Raw genomic sequence first — 18,238 nt, forward strand, 5'->3', positions numbered from 1 at the left:
TTTTTTTGCTTTACTACCACTCCTTAGTGTTTCCTCTAAGCAATAAGGAAGAGCTTATTGAATCATTAGATTCACACTCTCTTTGTCTTAAAGTAGGATTATGATGACCAGTGAACTCTCACCCTCTGGGCTGGCCTTCTAAAGGACATGCCTAATGGCTGCAAAGCCATGACAACTTACTTAAAGACCCTTGGGGAAGCCATCAGGGAAGAAAAGACAACCAGTTTCAATGAAGATCATGTCAGGTGCAAATGGAAAGTTTCAGAAAATTGGTCTGGATGTGACAGGATGGTTTGGTCAGAACAGAAGTTCTAAACAGTTGGTAAATTAGCTCATCAAACACAACAGAAGCTTACGCAATGGACATTCAATCCAAGGTGTTGTTGGTAGAGAGAGAGAGATGCACCTCAGGAAGCAATCTGCTCAGTTAAGAACAATACCTGGAGAACTGCTGCTGCAAGCCACGCATCTGAATTCTGTTACGCTCAGACTCTAGGGTCACCTCCTGCAACCGCTTCTCGCTCTGAAGACGCAAGTGTCTCTCCTCTTCCAGTTCATGTATCAGCTTCTCATGCTATAAAGGGTGCAAAGGGAATGACTTTTGAAAAGGTGTTTATGACAAAAATATAAAATAGTTGGTTATTAGGTGATAACTTGAGCTTTATATAGATGAATTTCATCCTTCTGACACCCCCATGAAATAGGTGCTATTCTTAATCTCTTGTTATAGACAAAGAAACCAAAGATCAGAGATACCTAAGTAATTTGTGCAAGGTCACATAAACCAGAAGGTAACAGATTTTGAGTCTCAGCTAACTTAATTCTAATACTTGAATAATTTCCACTAACCTAGAGGGCATCCTGTAAAGAACTATGACCCCAAAATACTATCAAATGCACAGTAAGTCAGATAATAATTAGTTAGATTACTACCTGTTCAGAATTATTTCATCTCTTCCATCTCTGACATATCCTTGAAAGAGAACATTACTGTTTTTATAGAAGGACCAAAAATCTCGTTAATTAGACCATGAAGCTGATGAGAGTGAGGCTCAAGAATTGGTTTTCATTTTGTCCAGTTAGATCTTCAGAGATAAAACTAGCCCAAGCCACTCACTGTTTCTATAATCCTAGATAACTACCTCATCTCACGAACGGGCATCAGGGATTGAAAGAGGAACTGGATGACACAGAATGGATGGTTCAGCACAAACTCATTCCTGGAACTGGTAAAAAGCACACAGCTCAGATCCTCCCGATAGCACTGAGTCAGCGACGCTAATGTCTTTGTTTTGTTGTTGTTATTGCCTTTTAAAAAAGCATGCCGTGCTGTTATTTTTACTGCTGTTACTAAGCTGAGCACTTTGTACACAGGATATATGCTCTATGATGAAAACCATAGATGCAATGTCTGATCGTGAGGGACATACATACTTAAAAGGAGAGAAGAGAAACAGAGACCTCTGCTTTGAAATAAACCAAACACTATGACTGTGTACCATGCACTACTCAGGATTAAATATGATTCAACGTGTGGGGTATAGTCACAGGAAGTGATAGCAAAGACAGATTTTCTCCAGCTCTAACTCATGAGAAAAAAGGCATTCTGAGGACCGTGAAAGAAACATTAGACTAGAATCTAGACATGAATCCTGATCCTCTAAAAGTGCTTACATGTCCCCCTGCCTCTGCACCTTTGTTCCTGAGTAAAAGCTCCCAGGTCAATCCATTGAAAACCTAGGGTTCCTTCCAGGTTCAGCTTTAAGCCATGTCCTCTAAAACTTGTCCCCCATCACTTCATTTCCTCCCTTCCCTGAATTCCAACAGCACCTACCATCTTTACCACCCTTTAGGTTTTCACTTTTACTTTCTACTATTATTTTTCATGTGAATTTATCATAATTCTCTACCAAAATATTTGTTCCAGATTAGGACCACGCTTATGTGCAGATATATTTTATATTTTTAGTACATTACCTAATATATGGTAGTGCTGGAAATAGATTTGCTTATTGATTCTGAAGCTGGCCTTTTGCTAAGTAAGACCTGACTTTTTGATGGTCTACTTTTAACCCCACAATCAGTTACTTTTACTGAAATTAGAAAAACTAAAATCAAAATTAAAATCAAATCCTTATCCTGTTACTTTGGAAAATGACATTTTAGAAGATTTGGAAAGAAAGAAAAATGTGGTTGTGGAAGACAAACAGGTTAAAGCTAACTCTTTACAGAAATGGTCAAAATGGCAAATTTTATGTTATATATATTTTACTATAATAAACTCTTTACAGTTACATAGACAATTGACATTCCTCTTTGTATTGACTGATTAGATTAAAACAAACATGGACAAGTCACCAACAATACAGAATTTGGAAGACAGTGCTTCAATTCCAAAAACAAAGGGGCCAAAAAAAAAAAAAGTACACTAAATAGTTCAAAAGCACATGCTATAAAGAATGTGACATTTTTCAGAGAAAACAGCATCCCTCTTCCCTTCAAAAGTACAGAATGCTATATAGATTCACTCACTTCCATATTAAAGAGTATCAAAAATATGATTATGAGATAACCTTTTCCACACAAATAATCTTTTCTCTTTAATATATGTATGCCTTTTCAAACATGAAAAAAAAAAAGCATTAAAAAAAAATCCTGGTAACTCAGAGAAAATGTAGGGAATTAAGACTATGAGGGCAAAAGCTGTTTACTAAAATATATTCCCTTTAAATGAGGTGTATTTCCATAAATTAATGAAAACTTGACAGTAATCCATACCTACTTTCTAAATATGAAAAAGCTTTGTTCCCGAATTTGAGACTATGGCTAAAGATGGAAAAAATCCAGTATCACTAGATTGGCTAGGTTTTTTTTTTTTTTAATTTCTGTATTTGCTATATTCTGGATATAAATTGATCTGTCCCCAAAGTAATTTTAATTTGTCTCCCAAATGTTTGTTCTGGATCTTTCACAGCAGAAAGTGTGAAAGGCAATGAGGGATGGAGAACGGCTGGTGTTATTTACACACCACCACTAGGTACTGAAGAGCAGTAAGCAGAAGAAAATCCCATGGAAATCTGGGTCACAAATCTGACAGGACCACATTTCTAGAGCAACAGCTCTCTTTCCACAGAGCCACAAGCCTGGAATGGTTTTAAGACACCTGCCTAGGAAAACCTCATGATGATTTCTAAAGCCCGTCAATCACCACCTTTCAATTCCTCCCATGTTCTTTGAGCAAGATGTTCCAGGTTCTTTACCTCTTCCCTTTCTCTTGGCTTCTCTTACCAAGCTCTCAAATCGCTGCACCAGGAACACAAACAACAGCTCAAAGGCTGAGTCTAAGCAGTGACATTCAACACATGTTCAACAAAATTTGCCAGTCACAGGCTCTTTTTTCCCTTTAAAGAGGTGAGCTTTGTTATTAGTAAAAAGATAGGTTTGCCTATTTTTCTGAACAAAAGCTGTGAACAGGTTAACTTGCTACTCTGTTCTTTGTTAGCTGCTGTCTCTAACTCTGAAATGAGCAAACTCTGCAAAGAATATCTTCAATCTGGAGAATATTTTACATTTTACAAAATGTGTCCACCTTCATTACTGTATTCAGTTTCCAGAACAATTCAGCAATATTGGTTATTATCACCTGCATCTAAAGATAAGGGTGGGGGCTGAAAGAGAGAAAGGGAGCTTACTCTGGTTCCATGGTTAGACATAGCAGCTCTGGGACTAGAACTGAGTTTTTCTGACCCTAAGCCTCCCACTTTTTTCCCCTACTACTGTCAGTTCTGCTGTAACATTTCTTTTAAAAGCACTAATTTGTTCTAATGCAACTAATGATATGCTACAAAAAAATTTGAGCATATCACAAATCTTAGGTTTGCTGATTGCCTGATTTCATTCATGAGAAAAATTAGGTGAACACAGAAAACTGCACTCAGCTGAACTGCATCAAAACAGACAAAACACACGTATTTCAAATAGACCTCAGTCTACCATGAGCATTACGAGCCACACCCATCCACATGTGGTGTTACAACTTTCCCTCTAATTTCAGACAGCATTCCTTCCACCATTTCACAGTAACCTCTGAGCTGCATCCCGTTTGATATCCACTTCCACAAGAAACTTTTTCAAGGTAAAGCACAACATTTATTAGGTATTAGGTTCCTACCTTTTTGTTCTTACTGTGTCAAAATAAAATTTTCAGTATTATTCCCATAGTCCCATTTCCCCCATAAGCCTTGTCGTTTCCACTGTGTGGTTTTAAAGACTGCAGTAATTTTGAGGGACACACATGTTATAGCAGAGTTTTCTGGACATCATGGTGAAGAAAAAGAAGTCCGAATCAAGAGTGGAATTCCAAAGTACTTTTTCTATTTGGGCACAAGCAAAGAGTTAAGTTCTAGACAAATAATCAAACATATAAACAGAAAGAAAGGTGTTTCTCCTTTAAGCCTGGTTCTACGGAATGAATCTTGTCGATCTCATAGCCTATACACAGCAATAGAGCTCAAACTTAACTGAATCATCCTCTGATGAAACCTCAAAGCCAGGAGATTCTTGTGTTTCCTTGGGTAATCTATGTTTCTGAACTTTTCTCCTGATAATTTTGTGAAACTTGCTTCAATTATTAAAGTATCAAAAGTTCATTTCTACATGCTTTTTCTGAGAAAACGAAGAAAAATCTATATAGATTCTGATTATTCGCTAATTTAATAGAGAACTGGAAAAGAAGCTATGTACCACCAACATGGAGTCATTTACTTACTTGGCCCACAAATGTTTACTGAGTAGATACTATGTGCCAAACACTGAGCTAGAGATGGAAACCAGCAATGAGTCAAATGGGCATGGTTCCTGGCTTCACTAGACTTACAGACTAATGGAGAGGGCCAGTGATAAACATCACACAGATAAATACAGCAGTATAAACTGATTGTTAATTAAGAGTTTGCTGAAAGGTGAACATGAGGGAAACTGATTTTGTTTGGTGGGTCAGGGGAAGGCTTCTCTGAGAAAGTAACATTTAAACCGAGACCTCTGTGATGGCTAGGTGTTACCAGGTGAAGAGAAGGACCAGCACTCCAGGCAAAGGGAGCAGCAAGTGGGAAGCCCTTTGTCATGTGGGGAAGGAGGAAGAGAAGCCCACTGTGGCTGGAAGCTGGTGAGCCAGGGGACAGGAGTGGCATGGGAGGCAGGTGGAAATGAACAAGGGCTAGACCACATAGGACCATGAACATCACATGACAAATTTGGGACTATAGCCTGAGTAAAATGGTGACTGAGGGTTTAATCAACTTAAGGATATAATCTGATTAAGATTTGGCAGCCTCATATATAAAGCCAAAAAACATATGAAAAAATGCTCATCATCACTGGTCATTACAGAAAGGCAAATCAAAACTACATTGAGATACCATCTCATGCCAGTTAGAATGGTGATCATTAATAAATCTGGAGACAACAGATGCTGGAGAGGATATGGAGAAATAGGAACACTTTTACACTGTTGGTGGGAGTGTAAATTAGTTCAACCATTGTGGAAGACAGTGTGGCGATTCCTCAAGGACCTAGAAATAGAAATTCCATTTGACCCAGCAATGCCATTACTGGGTATATATCCAAAGGATTATAAATTGTTCTATTATAAGGACATGTGCACACGTATGTTCATTGCAGCACTGTTTACAGTAGCAAAGACTTGGAACCAACCCAAATGCCCATCGATGATAGACTGGACAGGGAAAATGTGGCAAATATATACCATGGAATATTATGAAGTCATAAAAAACGATGAGTTTGTGTCCTTTTTAGGGACATGGATAAACCTGGAAGCCATCATTCTCAGCAAACTGACACAAGAACAGAAAATCAAACACCACATGGTCTCACTCATAGGCAGGTGTTGAACAATGAGAACACATGGACACAGGGATGGGAGCATCACACACTGAGGTCTGTGGGAATGGGGGGACTGGGGGAGGGACAGTGCAGGGGAGGGAATTGGGGAAGGATAACATAGGGAGAAATGCCAGATATAGGTGATGGGGGTGGAGGCAGGAAACCACATTGCCATATATGTACCTGTGCAACAATACTGCATGTTCTTCACATGTACCCCAGAACCTACAATGCAATTATATATATATAAAAGATCTGGCAGCCAGGCGTGGTGGGTGGGTCACACCTGTAATCCCAACACTTTTGGAGACTCAGGTGGGTGGATCACCTGAGCTCAGGTGTTCAAGACCAGCCTACCCAACATGGTGAAAACCCATCTCTTCTAAAAATACAAAAAAAAATTATTTACACTCCCACCAACAATGTAAAAGCATTTTTATTTCTCCACATGCTCTCCAGCATCTGTGGTCTCCTGATTTTTTAATGACTGACATTTTAACTGGTGTGAGATGGTATCTCAATGTGGTTTTGATTTGCATTTCTCTAATGACCAGTGATGATGAGCTTTTTTTCATATGTTTGTTGGCTGCATAAATGTCTTATTTTAAAAAGTGTTCATATCCTTCGCCCACTTTTTGATGGGGTTGTATTTTTCTTGTAAATTTGTTTAAGTTCTTCGTAGATTCTGGATATTAGCCCTTTGTCAGATGGGTAGATTGCAAAAATTTTTTCCCATTCTGTTGGTTGCTGGTTCACTCTAATGATAGTTTCTTTGGCTGTGCAGATTCCTCAAATATCTAGAAATAGAAATACCATTTCACCCAACAATCCCATTACTGGGTATATACCCAAAGGATTATGAATCATTCTATTATAAAGACACATGCACACATATGTTTATTGTGGCACTGTTTACAATAGCAAAAACTTAGAACCAATCCAAATGCCCATCAATGATAGACTGGATAAAGAAAATGTGGCATATATTCGCTATGGAATACTATGCAGCCATAAAAAAAGGATGAGTTCATGTCCTTGGCAGGGACATGGATGAAGCTGGAAAACATCATTATCAGCAAAATGACACAAGAACAGAAAACCAAACACAGCATGTACTCACTTATAAGTGGATGTTGAACAGTAAGAACACATGGACACAGGGAGGGGAACATCACACACTGGCGCCTATGGTGGGGACTAGGAAGGGATAGTGGGGTGGTGGATGGATTGGGGAGGGCCAGCATTGGAGAAATATCTAACGTAGATGACGGCGGGATGGATGCAACAAACCACCATGGCCCTTGTATACCTATGTAACAAACCTGCACATTCTACACATGTACCCCAGAACTTAAAGTGTAATAATGAAAAAAATGAAATAAATGACATCAAGTAAAAAAAGTACAAAAACATTAGCTGGGCATGGTGGCACATGCCTGTAGTCCCAGATACTAGGAGGCTGAGGCAGGAGCATTGCTTGAATCCGGGAGGTGGAGGTTGCAGTGAGCCGAGATTAAGCCATTGTACTCCAGCCTGGACAACAAAAGCAAAACCCCATCTCAAAAAAAAAGAAAAAAAAAAAAAAAAGATTTGGCAAAGTTCATTCTGACTATAGTGTGGAGAAAGAACTAAGAGGCTAAATTATAGAATGGGAAAATATTTATATAAATATTTAAATATTTAAAACAAATATAACAAATTAAATAATGCTACCAGCTTTTAGTTTGTACTGCACCATTTACTAGAGAAATGGTTTTGGACAAGCCACTTCACTTAAAACTTAACTGCCTTAAGCCAGTTTCCTCCGCATATTGGGGACGGTGAACTTATCCACGCCAATTTCATAGTATCACTGTGAATAATAGGTGAAATAATGTATGGTAATGCAGTTCAAAAACTTGAAAGTCCCATATAAAAATAAGATATGGTTAACTAAAATTATACAGCTTATACTGTCTAATATAATTCAGCTACTTTTGATAAATTCTTTATAACATTTGTCTATCATAACCACTATGTATTAAAAAAACATTGTAGTTATATATTTCAAAAAGTTCAAAAATGTGTATCTAAGCAGATCATACATTAATCCTGAAAGAAAATACATTTTAAACATATTTTTGATGTAAGAAAGGAGAGGCTAACTCAATCACAAATGCCATCTAGAATATATATAACCCTGTATTTGGCCTTCCCTAAAATACATTATTTTTTATTCTCATTTCTTAGTATGATTTCAGACAGATGGCTTGATGTATGGTGTGACAAAACTTCAGAATGAAATTAAGACATTAACACTTGATTCAAATATGGAAAGCCAATAAATACCTCCATTCCAGGTCTAATTATAGTTGGTGATTCTTATTATATCAGTGGGTGACAATACTGCCAGAGTTAAAGAAGAGTTAAAGAATTTTGAAGAGAAAGAGCAAATTTATTTGGCGTGGAAATTCTAGCACCACCTTATGTGGCATATATTCGATGAAACACCAGGCACAACAAGAGGCACGTCCCACGTAGGCTCCAAGCCCTCCATGGGTCCTACCCAGCAATTGTCATGAGGTATTAGCTCATCTCAAGTCTCCTGTGCTGGATTGATGTCTGAAATACATGATAATTGAGTGGTATTCGCTATATGTCTGTTTCAAAAGATTTCCTGAAATGTGTTCAAGTGATAATATTCTAATTGAGTCATACTTTATAAGGAAAGAATCATGGGGAAAACATTAGTACTCTTGGATAATAATGGGATCTTAAACAAGGTAAGAAATGAATAGAAGCCACTAGAGAAAGACAAAGGGATTCAATGATATTCTTGTGTATTGATGGAAAAACACATGAGCTCATTTGAGAAATATGGAATCTGAGAAGGAACCTACCCTCTAGAAAATGTGTCCAAACAATCACAGGTATCTCCAGGTATTCACCAATCAACACCCAATGTATACTGAAACATCTTAAGAATTACACGAGACCCACAATAATCATTATAATTATCTCCCTACCTATTGAAAATCTAAAATTGATAACTTTTTTCTTTAGAAGTCCATAAGCCAAACACATCAGTAGAAAAATTAACGTCTTCATGAAAACTAGTTTTTAATGGGAAAACTCTATTAACTCATTCTATCAAGCCAATATGAAATGGATCTAAATTAAGCTATAGTTATTACATCTAATTATAGCCGTGTTTTTGTTTTGCACACATATTGCAATATATTTTCCCCATAAAGCTCTCTGAATTCAATATCCCCATTAGTTATGAAAGATTCAGTCATCCTAGAAGCAGAGAAAGAGATAAGGAACTTAAGAATTGATTTTTTAAAAACCCATACTGTTGGCTGTAACAGAAGAATCAGAATCAGATTTTGAGATGCAAGGATAGAAACAGCCAAGTATATATCTGCAGTGCTGATAACAACACCCAAGAGAGATAAAGCTTTTATTCTAACTAAAAAAAGATGCAGAGCTTGGTTTTTATGTTTTTTTAAATATACTTTTTATTTTGGAAGAGAAAGGAGAAAGAGTGAGATAAAGAAATATAGAAGAGGAGAAGGGTGGGTAGAGAGTAGACATTTCAAGGACAAATAAGACAGATAGACAGTTAGATGGATCTTAAAAATGTCCCCAATGCTAGGTAGGAGCTCTATAAGAAGTGAGAACAGGTGAAGCAGCCCATATAACTCAAGTTTCTTAGACAAAGTTTATATATTTGCTTATTACTTAGCAAGGGGATACAGATGTGAACTTAATGAGAGGAGTATTTTCAGGGTGGGCTGTGAAGAAAAGCAAGATAAAATGAAGGTCTGGCACATGGAGATTGATATGCATTGTACAGGCATAATGGAAAAATATGACTGCTAATTTTGGGATCCTCCAAAGAGAAAATAAGTTGTTTATTGCATAGTCAGTGGTCTTTATTATGTAATAACTAGGGCTACAAGTGAATAATAAAATGGTAACACTGTATTCACAATACGAAGTAATACAGTTTTGCTTTTAATATCATCCTACAGTAGAAAAAAATAGGATGGAAATTTATATATTGATCAACTTCTCACATTTGTCATCAGTCTAAGTGTCTTCATTTTCGCATCATGATTCCTACAATGGAGAAGGCATGAGGCTAAAAGACTGGGCTAGAGTTTCTGTCTTCCCATTAACTTGCTAGGTGACCTTGGGAAATACACTTACCCTCTTGGGAGCTACTTCTAAACTGCCGTTGTCAGTTCTTATAATTTTCTGTTGCCTTGGCCTCCATTTAAAATATGAATTGGATTCTCTGATACCAGAAGGGCCCAGTCATCTTTGGCAGAATTTCCAGCTCCACATCTAACTCCTACTCCTAGATCCTCAATGCGTTCAATCCAGGTATCTGCATTACACAACAGCTTGCTATGGGTCAGCTGGACACAGCCTGCTTGACTGGCCCTCCTGACCCTACCTCCTACATGAGCTGTGCAGATACGCCACAGTGACTAACTCTCAGTCACAGTGTGACCACCTGGAACTCACACCTTTTGCATTAAACTCACCAATCAACATTCCCTTTAGGAAACCTGTTTGGATAACACCTTGGACCCCAGTAAAGGCAGTGGTTCATATGCTTCAAGACTTCCACATGTGTGGTCCTCAGGTGTATCATGTACCTCCAGGGCCTGTAAACAAGAAAATCTTGTTTCCCTCTTGTGTCTCTTCTAATTATTGAAGGGTTCCCTCCATCTTAAAGATTCTAAATTAACACAAATGGTAAGGTCCCTTCCAATTCTCACGTCTTATGCAGCAATGAAATTAGCCACAACCATATCAGGAAAAGCATAAGCAATTACAAATTACATTAGTGACATAACAAGATTAAATACAATGTCTATAAATGGGGCATGTGTGTATATACATATCTTGGGGGTTACTGAAAGTATAAATTTCACTTAATTTATTGATGAAGGTGACTGGCATCCTTGTTTTGGATAATTAGTGGGTGAAGATTTAAGAGGCAAAGGGCACAGTATTTGGGTTAGTGTAAATCAAGTAAGGCACTGTTAAAACAATGATATTGGACATTACACAATTAGGAAGAGGAGTGATAAAATAGAGACACCAAAGGCATTGATTTAAATTTGATTCCAAAACAGTTGGGAGTATCAGTAGATTTTGAGAATGACAGAATCTAAATGGTATTTAAGCAGGATAATTCTTCCTCAGGGTAGACTCTAGAAGTGAGATACTGCAATAAAAGGAACAAGTTCCTTACTGTCATTTATTAGCAATGGTTCCTTGGTTTGGAAAAGGCCTTTCCACCGGGTTTTCTGGCTCACTGAATTTGTGACTTCTACAAGCTTTTCAGAAAACTAATTCCTCTTAAGTCTTTGAATATCTGATGCTTACAGGGGCTGACCGAGGAAAGCAAGACATTGAGTAATAAGCCAGGTAGGTAGGCTTGTTATCAATAGTCAGCTGCCAAATTCAGACACTCTTTCCCTTACCTCAGTCTTTTCCTTGAGTTTATTTAGTCAAAAGGCTCAATTCTCAGCTTGACTTAGAAAACAGCTTGATTTACTCAATCAGTGGGTCCTTTTATAAACGTCAATGACTCATTCAGCTCCCCCGGTCACAGATCTTTCTCAGTTGTCATGTTAATTGATCACAATTAACAGCAGCTACTTATTATTCTATCCCCTTGGAAGTTTTCAGAAGTCGATTTTATTAAATGCCTTCATACTTGACTGAAGCTTTAAACATTGTTTCCTTTTCTGTGGAGATGGAATGTTCTATACAAGGAAGGGACAACATTTCAGGTTTTTGTTTGTTTTTGTTTTCACAACTTTTGCTTCCAGTTCTCTACCCTGAACCACACAGGGGTACAGATTTATGCCCCTTTTTACCCCCGACTCTGTTCCTTTTCTGTCTGTATTATACAACCATCAGTGAAGAACAAATAAATTCTCTGGGTAGTTTCGTTTTCAAACTTTCAGTCTCTATGTTTCTCTTGTTGTTCTTTGTTACAGAGGATTCCAAGATTTTTCATTCTCTCATCTATGCTCCAGTCTTGAACTTTAGCTATATTTACTATGAAGGTTAACACCTACTGTGCCTGAACTCTGATGTCTCTCTTACTTCACTGCCCACCTAATTTATGTTTTATCCCACATACTGGTGCTCTTGCTTTATAACTTAGCTTTTTACAAATTATATAATGTCATAGTCTTTGCTAAGTGTTTCACATATATCTAATGATATATTAATCATTATATAATGATATACAAATAAGTTTAATATAATAATTATTATATAAATTATATATAATTATATATTAATATATATTATATTATAATCAATATTATTCCCTATCGCTTCAAAGAGCATACTTTTCTTTAGGCAAGGATTAGACCTCATACTCAGACACAAAACCCCATAGAATATTAGCATGTTTCTGAGCTTTCCAGAATATTGAATACATACTTGTTGAGTTAAGCTCCACATGAATCCTTTTGACCTTCCACTACCTTAGTGGGCAGCTAGCTCTAGGTTTGCAAAGTTTCTGTCGGTAACAACTTTCAGTCTTAATCCTGACTGAGGATAATGTGATGAAATTTTCTCTGGTTTACAAGCTCCGCTGATACATTTCACTCTGTCATCTTCCTTCCCTTACCAGTGCCTTCTCCCGATAGCACGAGATCGCAGTCCCAACTTCGTATTCAAATCTCTTAACTGGCGACTCACTTGTGCTCCATAACTATTAAGTCAAAAATTTAATTTCTTAGAGGATTTGCAGGAGCTTCCAAACGAAGCCATTTATAATTCTATTTTTAAGGATAGTACATTGTACTGTTCTTTTTGTTCACCCTACTAAATTTTATAGAATTGTAGAAAGAAAAAAAAAAAAAACACCATTCAGACTAAGAATCCTTTGTAACCTGTGGTTGGAATGCTTATATTCCTTCCTTCAGTGAATGGGTATAATTATGTGTATTAAAAATTAGAGTATTTGCTATGATAATTATGTACTTTTAAAGTAGGAGAATAATTATAATGTCAACAACCGTCGGTACAAGGTGCTACTGAAGCTTTTGTTTTAAATCTTCCAGAGAGGACCTCAGTAATGATTAATTTCTCACAACTACTTTTTAGTTATTTGGAAAATACACTAAGAATGCCTTCATACTTCCCATTTCATTGTGGAAAGTTTCTTTAAATAAGAATATTTCTTTAAAGAAAGCCTTCAGAACAACCGGTTGGTTTTTACATAGCCAGCTTCCATTGTTTCATATTAGACTATATGAGAAACCTAAAAATTGTAAAACAGGACTTTTAGCAGTTTCCCTTATCCTTGTTAGCAAACGCAAACTTTTACATTTTATCATGCTGTTAAAAGGTCAACTAGAACATTTAAAAAATCAATATGGAACTAATCACAAGCCTTGGTTCAATGCTTTAGTATTTTATTTCATACAATTACCAAAGTTAGAAGAAAATTGAAAGTATTGCATATTAAAGAATTAGAGTTGGTGTTATTTCTGGGAGGTAAGGTTAAACAGAAATATCATTTTTATGAGGAAATCATTAAAGACCTATAAACGAGCTGAGTGAATGCAGTTAATCTACAGAAAGGGAAAACATATACTCTTAAAAGACAATCCGAGGGCCTCTTTTGAAAGTATACCTAATCCCTCTAGTAACCGTATCAGTGGAGAAGAACATCACAATAGATAATCTCACTTTCTCAGTGATCGACACAGTAGCCAGAGGAAGCAAATGGAAAACATGGTCCCTCAATACTACTCATAAAAGGCCAATAAGGACTACAATTACTACTATTAATAATAGAATATCTGCCTGGCCCATTGTTGGCTATAGAAAAGCTCACAGAAACAATGCATACATCATGACTACAGGTCTTTTGTACGTACTTTAAACGAATGTCAGAAATTGTGTTCTCAGGTTCCCTTTCTGTAATCTCCTGGCCTCTCCCCAGCCTCCACTCCTGGCTGAATGTTTAGCTCTTTCTCATTCAGAAGTGGTCTCTCCTGGAAGGCTTTGTCAGACTTGAGTGAACACAGCCAGAGCTATTTTTCCACATGGACACATTAATATCTGCCCCTTTCTAGAGGTCTTACAATGAAAGGGAAATGGAAGTTTTTAGACCTGGAAGGGTGCCTGAGGTCACTAAGTCCAAGTAAGGTCCTAAAAGGTGCCCATTTGTCCAGGGTGATCCAGCCCACCATAAGTCTTTGTCGCTGTGCACAGAGAAGATTCAAAGATCCTCTTCGAAGCCTCCCTTTCCAGGCAGTCCACAACAGAGCAAATTTTTGAGAATTTGGTACAGCTATGCATTTGGATCAGTCAGATTTATATGTAAAAATTTCATATAAACTACCTTCCTCTGCAATATAGCCCTTTCTATAAGCTCAAAATTAAACCACTGCATGAAGAAGGAAAAGCGATTGGCAAGATCATAAAACATTTTCATCCTGTTTATATTATTATCTTGAAAGCCCTTCTAGAAAATTTTGCCTCCTTCTTGAGAAAACAATATTAAAAACAACACCTTTTTTTTTTAACAAGGCCTTGAATGTTATGTACATTGCTCCACAAGTGTACATTTTTATGTAGGCTAAGACTCTCATGATTTATGATCAAAGAATCAGATTCAACATGCACAAAAATGGTTCCGGTTAGTGAGGGTTACCTGCCATCTTAGTACCACTGTCACGCAGCACAGGTGTGTCATTACACAGGTGTGCCATTACATAGGTTATAACTCTTCCACATACAAATACCTACAACAGAGGCTCTCCACCTCTTAGGCCAGGAAGAACTGCAAAGCATCCACAAATTACAAAGGGCTCAGTGTACTGAACATGATGTATTGACAGGTAATGAATAAATAAAAACACAACTGCTATAATGCAGAAAGTCTGTGACCTTATGTTTTATGTAAAAAGGATCCATGTCTTCATAAGACTGTGGCCACTGGCATTAAATGTGTAAGACAAGGGAACAGGTATGTACAATTAAAGTGCATCTCCTTATTCACAGAAAAGTCACAAAAATAATTCCAGGACAAATAAAGTGAAGGAAAATAAGAGAGAGAGAAAAAGAAAGACTCTTCCCAGCATCACAAATAAGAATGATAATGATGAACGCTGGCTGAGTGTCCCATAAGCCCTTTTCACATAGTTGCCATTGAATCCTTGCAACAATACTAGACAGTTGGCACTATTCCCAACTCGACTTTTTTTTTTTTAATTATGAGGCTAAGGCCACAGTAAGTAAATAGCAGAGCCAAGGTTTGAGCCCATGCAACCTGATTCCAGGAATATAGAGTTTGACTGCCTCTCTTTACTGGTACGAAGAAGTTTCTTTCTTGCTCTAGCAAACTTTCGTCTCAACCAGCAAACCAACTGATGTATTTAAGCTTCTCCCTTTCTAGGGCTTTGTTAGAGATTGTAGGGTATAGAAGAGATCCAAGAGGGTCTGAAAAAGAGAGACAGAGATAGTCTTTGCCATTGAAAATAGTATAATCTTGTTAGACCAAGATGATCACATATTCAACAATTAGCTAGTACAGTATGAATATCCAGAGCAGGGGTTGGCTAATTTTTCTTTAAGGAGACAGAGGGCCAACATTTTAGGCTTTCTATGCCACACATTCTCTGTTGTAAATAATTCTGTCCTGGTAGTACAAAAGCAGTCATAGACAATACACAGACTAATGTGTGTAGATGTATTCCGATAAAACTATTACAAAAATAAGTAGGGAGGAAAATAGCTACAGTTTGCGGACTCCTAACCAAGATTACCGGCTATAACAAAAAATAATCAATTCTAACCATTCATTTTCCAGGGGGTGATATTCCTTTTCTCGAAAATGCATAAACTCCCTAGAAGCCATGAGGTTGTGGAATTGTCTTCTTACTGTTTAGAAACAAACACAATTTGAAACACCTTCCTGGAAACTTAATGAAATTGTAGCTACTCTCGCAAATGAAAAAATTAAGTTTGCGTTTTCTAGAAAGGATGAACTTTCAGCAGTGCTGAAAATCATGTAATATTTGTGCTTGTCAGTGTGCTAGGAACAAATCTTTTATCTATCCCTGTGTGATTATATCTCTGTACAGAGTTGCCTGTATTGTGTTACACATAGAATTACATTTTACCTTCTGGTGTTGAGCCATTAGCCAGTGTGTCTTCTTATTCTCCATTAGGAACAGAGAGTTCCTTCCAATGGAGGTAGGCATAGGCTCTGCAGTCACTTGCTGCCGTGTTGGTGTTATGAGAGATTATGCAAGTTACTTTAATTCAACAACTTACAAAGGGTCTACATTTTATGTCAGACTAACCTCAACTTTAGATAATTCTGAATGCTGGTCATAATAGACATGCAGGTAAATGATAATCTAGCCATATAGATTAACATTTTGTTCTTTTCCAATACCTTGAGAGCCTATGAGATTTAATATTGACAGATACTAATATCTTTAAATGCTTTTCTATTTTCTCGGATGCTGAAATAAAATTTTAAGTCTAACTACCTATTAAAAACAAGTTGGAACATACAGTAAGGCTCTGTAGTGCATAGATTATAGGTTGCAGCAGAAAAAAAATCTCTCTCCCCCTCTCTATCAAAAGTTATACATTTACTATGTGCTATTTAATAAATAAGTTAATTTTCCAATGAGAACACATGGACACAGGGAGGGGAACATCACACACCTTGACCTGTTAGCAGGTAGGGGGCAAGGGGAGGGAGAGCCTTAGGACAAATACCTAATGCATGTGTGGCTTAAAACCTAGATGACGGGTTGATGAGTGCAGCAAACCACCATGGTGCATGTGTACCTATGTAACAAACCTGCATGTTCTGCACATGTATCCCAGAACTTAAAATTTAATAAATAAATAAATAAGTTAATTTTCCTGCATAATCAATCATTAAGTCTTCTACCTCCCAACATTTGAGCTCGCTTAGAGGGGAAAGAATAGTAAGTTTGTAATCTAAAACTTGTGTAGCTCTTGGGTCATGACTTTTACCAATGACTTACACCCCCAGATTGTGCATTTAGTTCATATTTTAAAGACTTCAAAACTTCAGACGTCCTTTTGTCTGTTACACATTGATTGCTGTTAAACTAAATGTTTTTCACTCTGTAATCAATACTTTCTTAGAAAAATAAGTCCAGGCATTGACAACTCTGCAGTACATTGCAGCTTTCCTGAGAGTGGACAGCATGAAAAACTACCACCCCCAAGAATCAAAAAAGACTGCATTGACTCCAGTGCATATTACATTTTTTACAAGCTTCTTACAGCTGAATCATTCCACTGTAACAAGACTTTATTAAATTAGACAGCTATTGAATCTCAAGCTTTCTGAGAATAACAATTAATATGCCTTTGTCCTTTATTACTATTTCTGCAACCATACTGCTTATGCTCATATTTACATCTTCTCCTGTGATGAAGTTATTAAAAAGCAACAGCTAGATAAAATGGGAGGGAAGGGGCGGCATAACATGTAAACCATGATGACTTTCTGTTTCATGAGACTACTACTCCAGAACAGTTTTAAATAGCACTACCACCTTAAAAAAACACTGCTGTACTTTAGGTCCCCAAGGCAAGGCGTCTTTTAATCTGGGACTTTTATTTTACACAACACAAACTGTGAGTTGCTTTTATAAGCATTTGCCTTCCAATTATTTGTTAATCACATGGCTCACTCTCTTAATACAACCTTCCAGTGAGACTCCATGGTGACAGCGAGGGGCAAGCAGTCAACCACACATCAGGCTGCCACCAACATGCACCAAGTATAACTCTCCCTCCAATACTAATCCACACAAATACCAAATTCTTAAAGCGTATAATCCCATACTCCATCAGCAGGCATTCAGTGACCTGGGTAAAACTAAAGCAAGTTGAGAATAATAAAAACAAGCACTTCCCAATACAATAGTTTTTTTAAAAAGCCCTTAAGCACATACACCTTAAGCTATGGCATGTTCTCACCTTCATGTTTATTAGCAAAAAAAGAACTCAAGAAACAATTATTTTAAGTCATTTAAAACTTGCATGTATATATCTATGACAAACAGCAACAAAGCATTTACAATTTTTATTAGCAGGTGATATTTCCTGCCAACAGAGGTGGTTTTGTATTATAGTGATGCAATTCAATGAACAGACCCCAAAGTTTTCCATAAATTTTTTTTCTATTTTTTGATCCAAGACAGCACTTCTATGCAATAGCTCAAAATTGCCACCAAGTGGACAGACAAACACTGTTCTGGTTGTAGTTGTAAACAGCTGCTTCTGATTTGAAGAGTGTAGAATGAAT

General features: G+C 37.1%; 1 protein-coding gene across 1 annotated transcript in view; it reads right to left on the bottom strand.

Annotated features, from left to right (window-relative positions):
• Positions 1-18,238, bottom strand: part of NCKAP5 (NCK associated protein 5) — a 977,727-nt gene that overhangs the window by 459,872 nt on the left and 499,617 nt on the right. The window contains exon 5 of the mRNA XM_037741167.1: positions 441-574. Coding sequence (XP_037597095.1) covers positions 441-574 — 134 coding nt within the window. The remainder of the gene's footprint in view (positions 1-440; positions 575-18,238) is intronic.

The sequence above is a fragment of the Cebus imitator genome, unplaced genomic scaffold (assembly GCF_001604975.1).
Source record: "Cebus imitator isolate Cc_AM_T3 unplaced genomic scaffold, Cebus_imitator-1.0 Scaffold95, whole genome shotgun sequence".
Lineage (NCBI taxonomy): Eukaryota > Metazoa > Chordata > Mammalia > Primates > Cebidae > Cebus > Cebus imitator.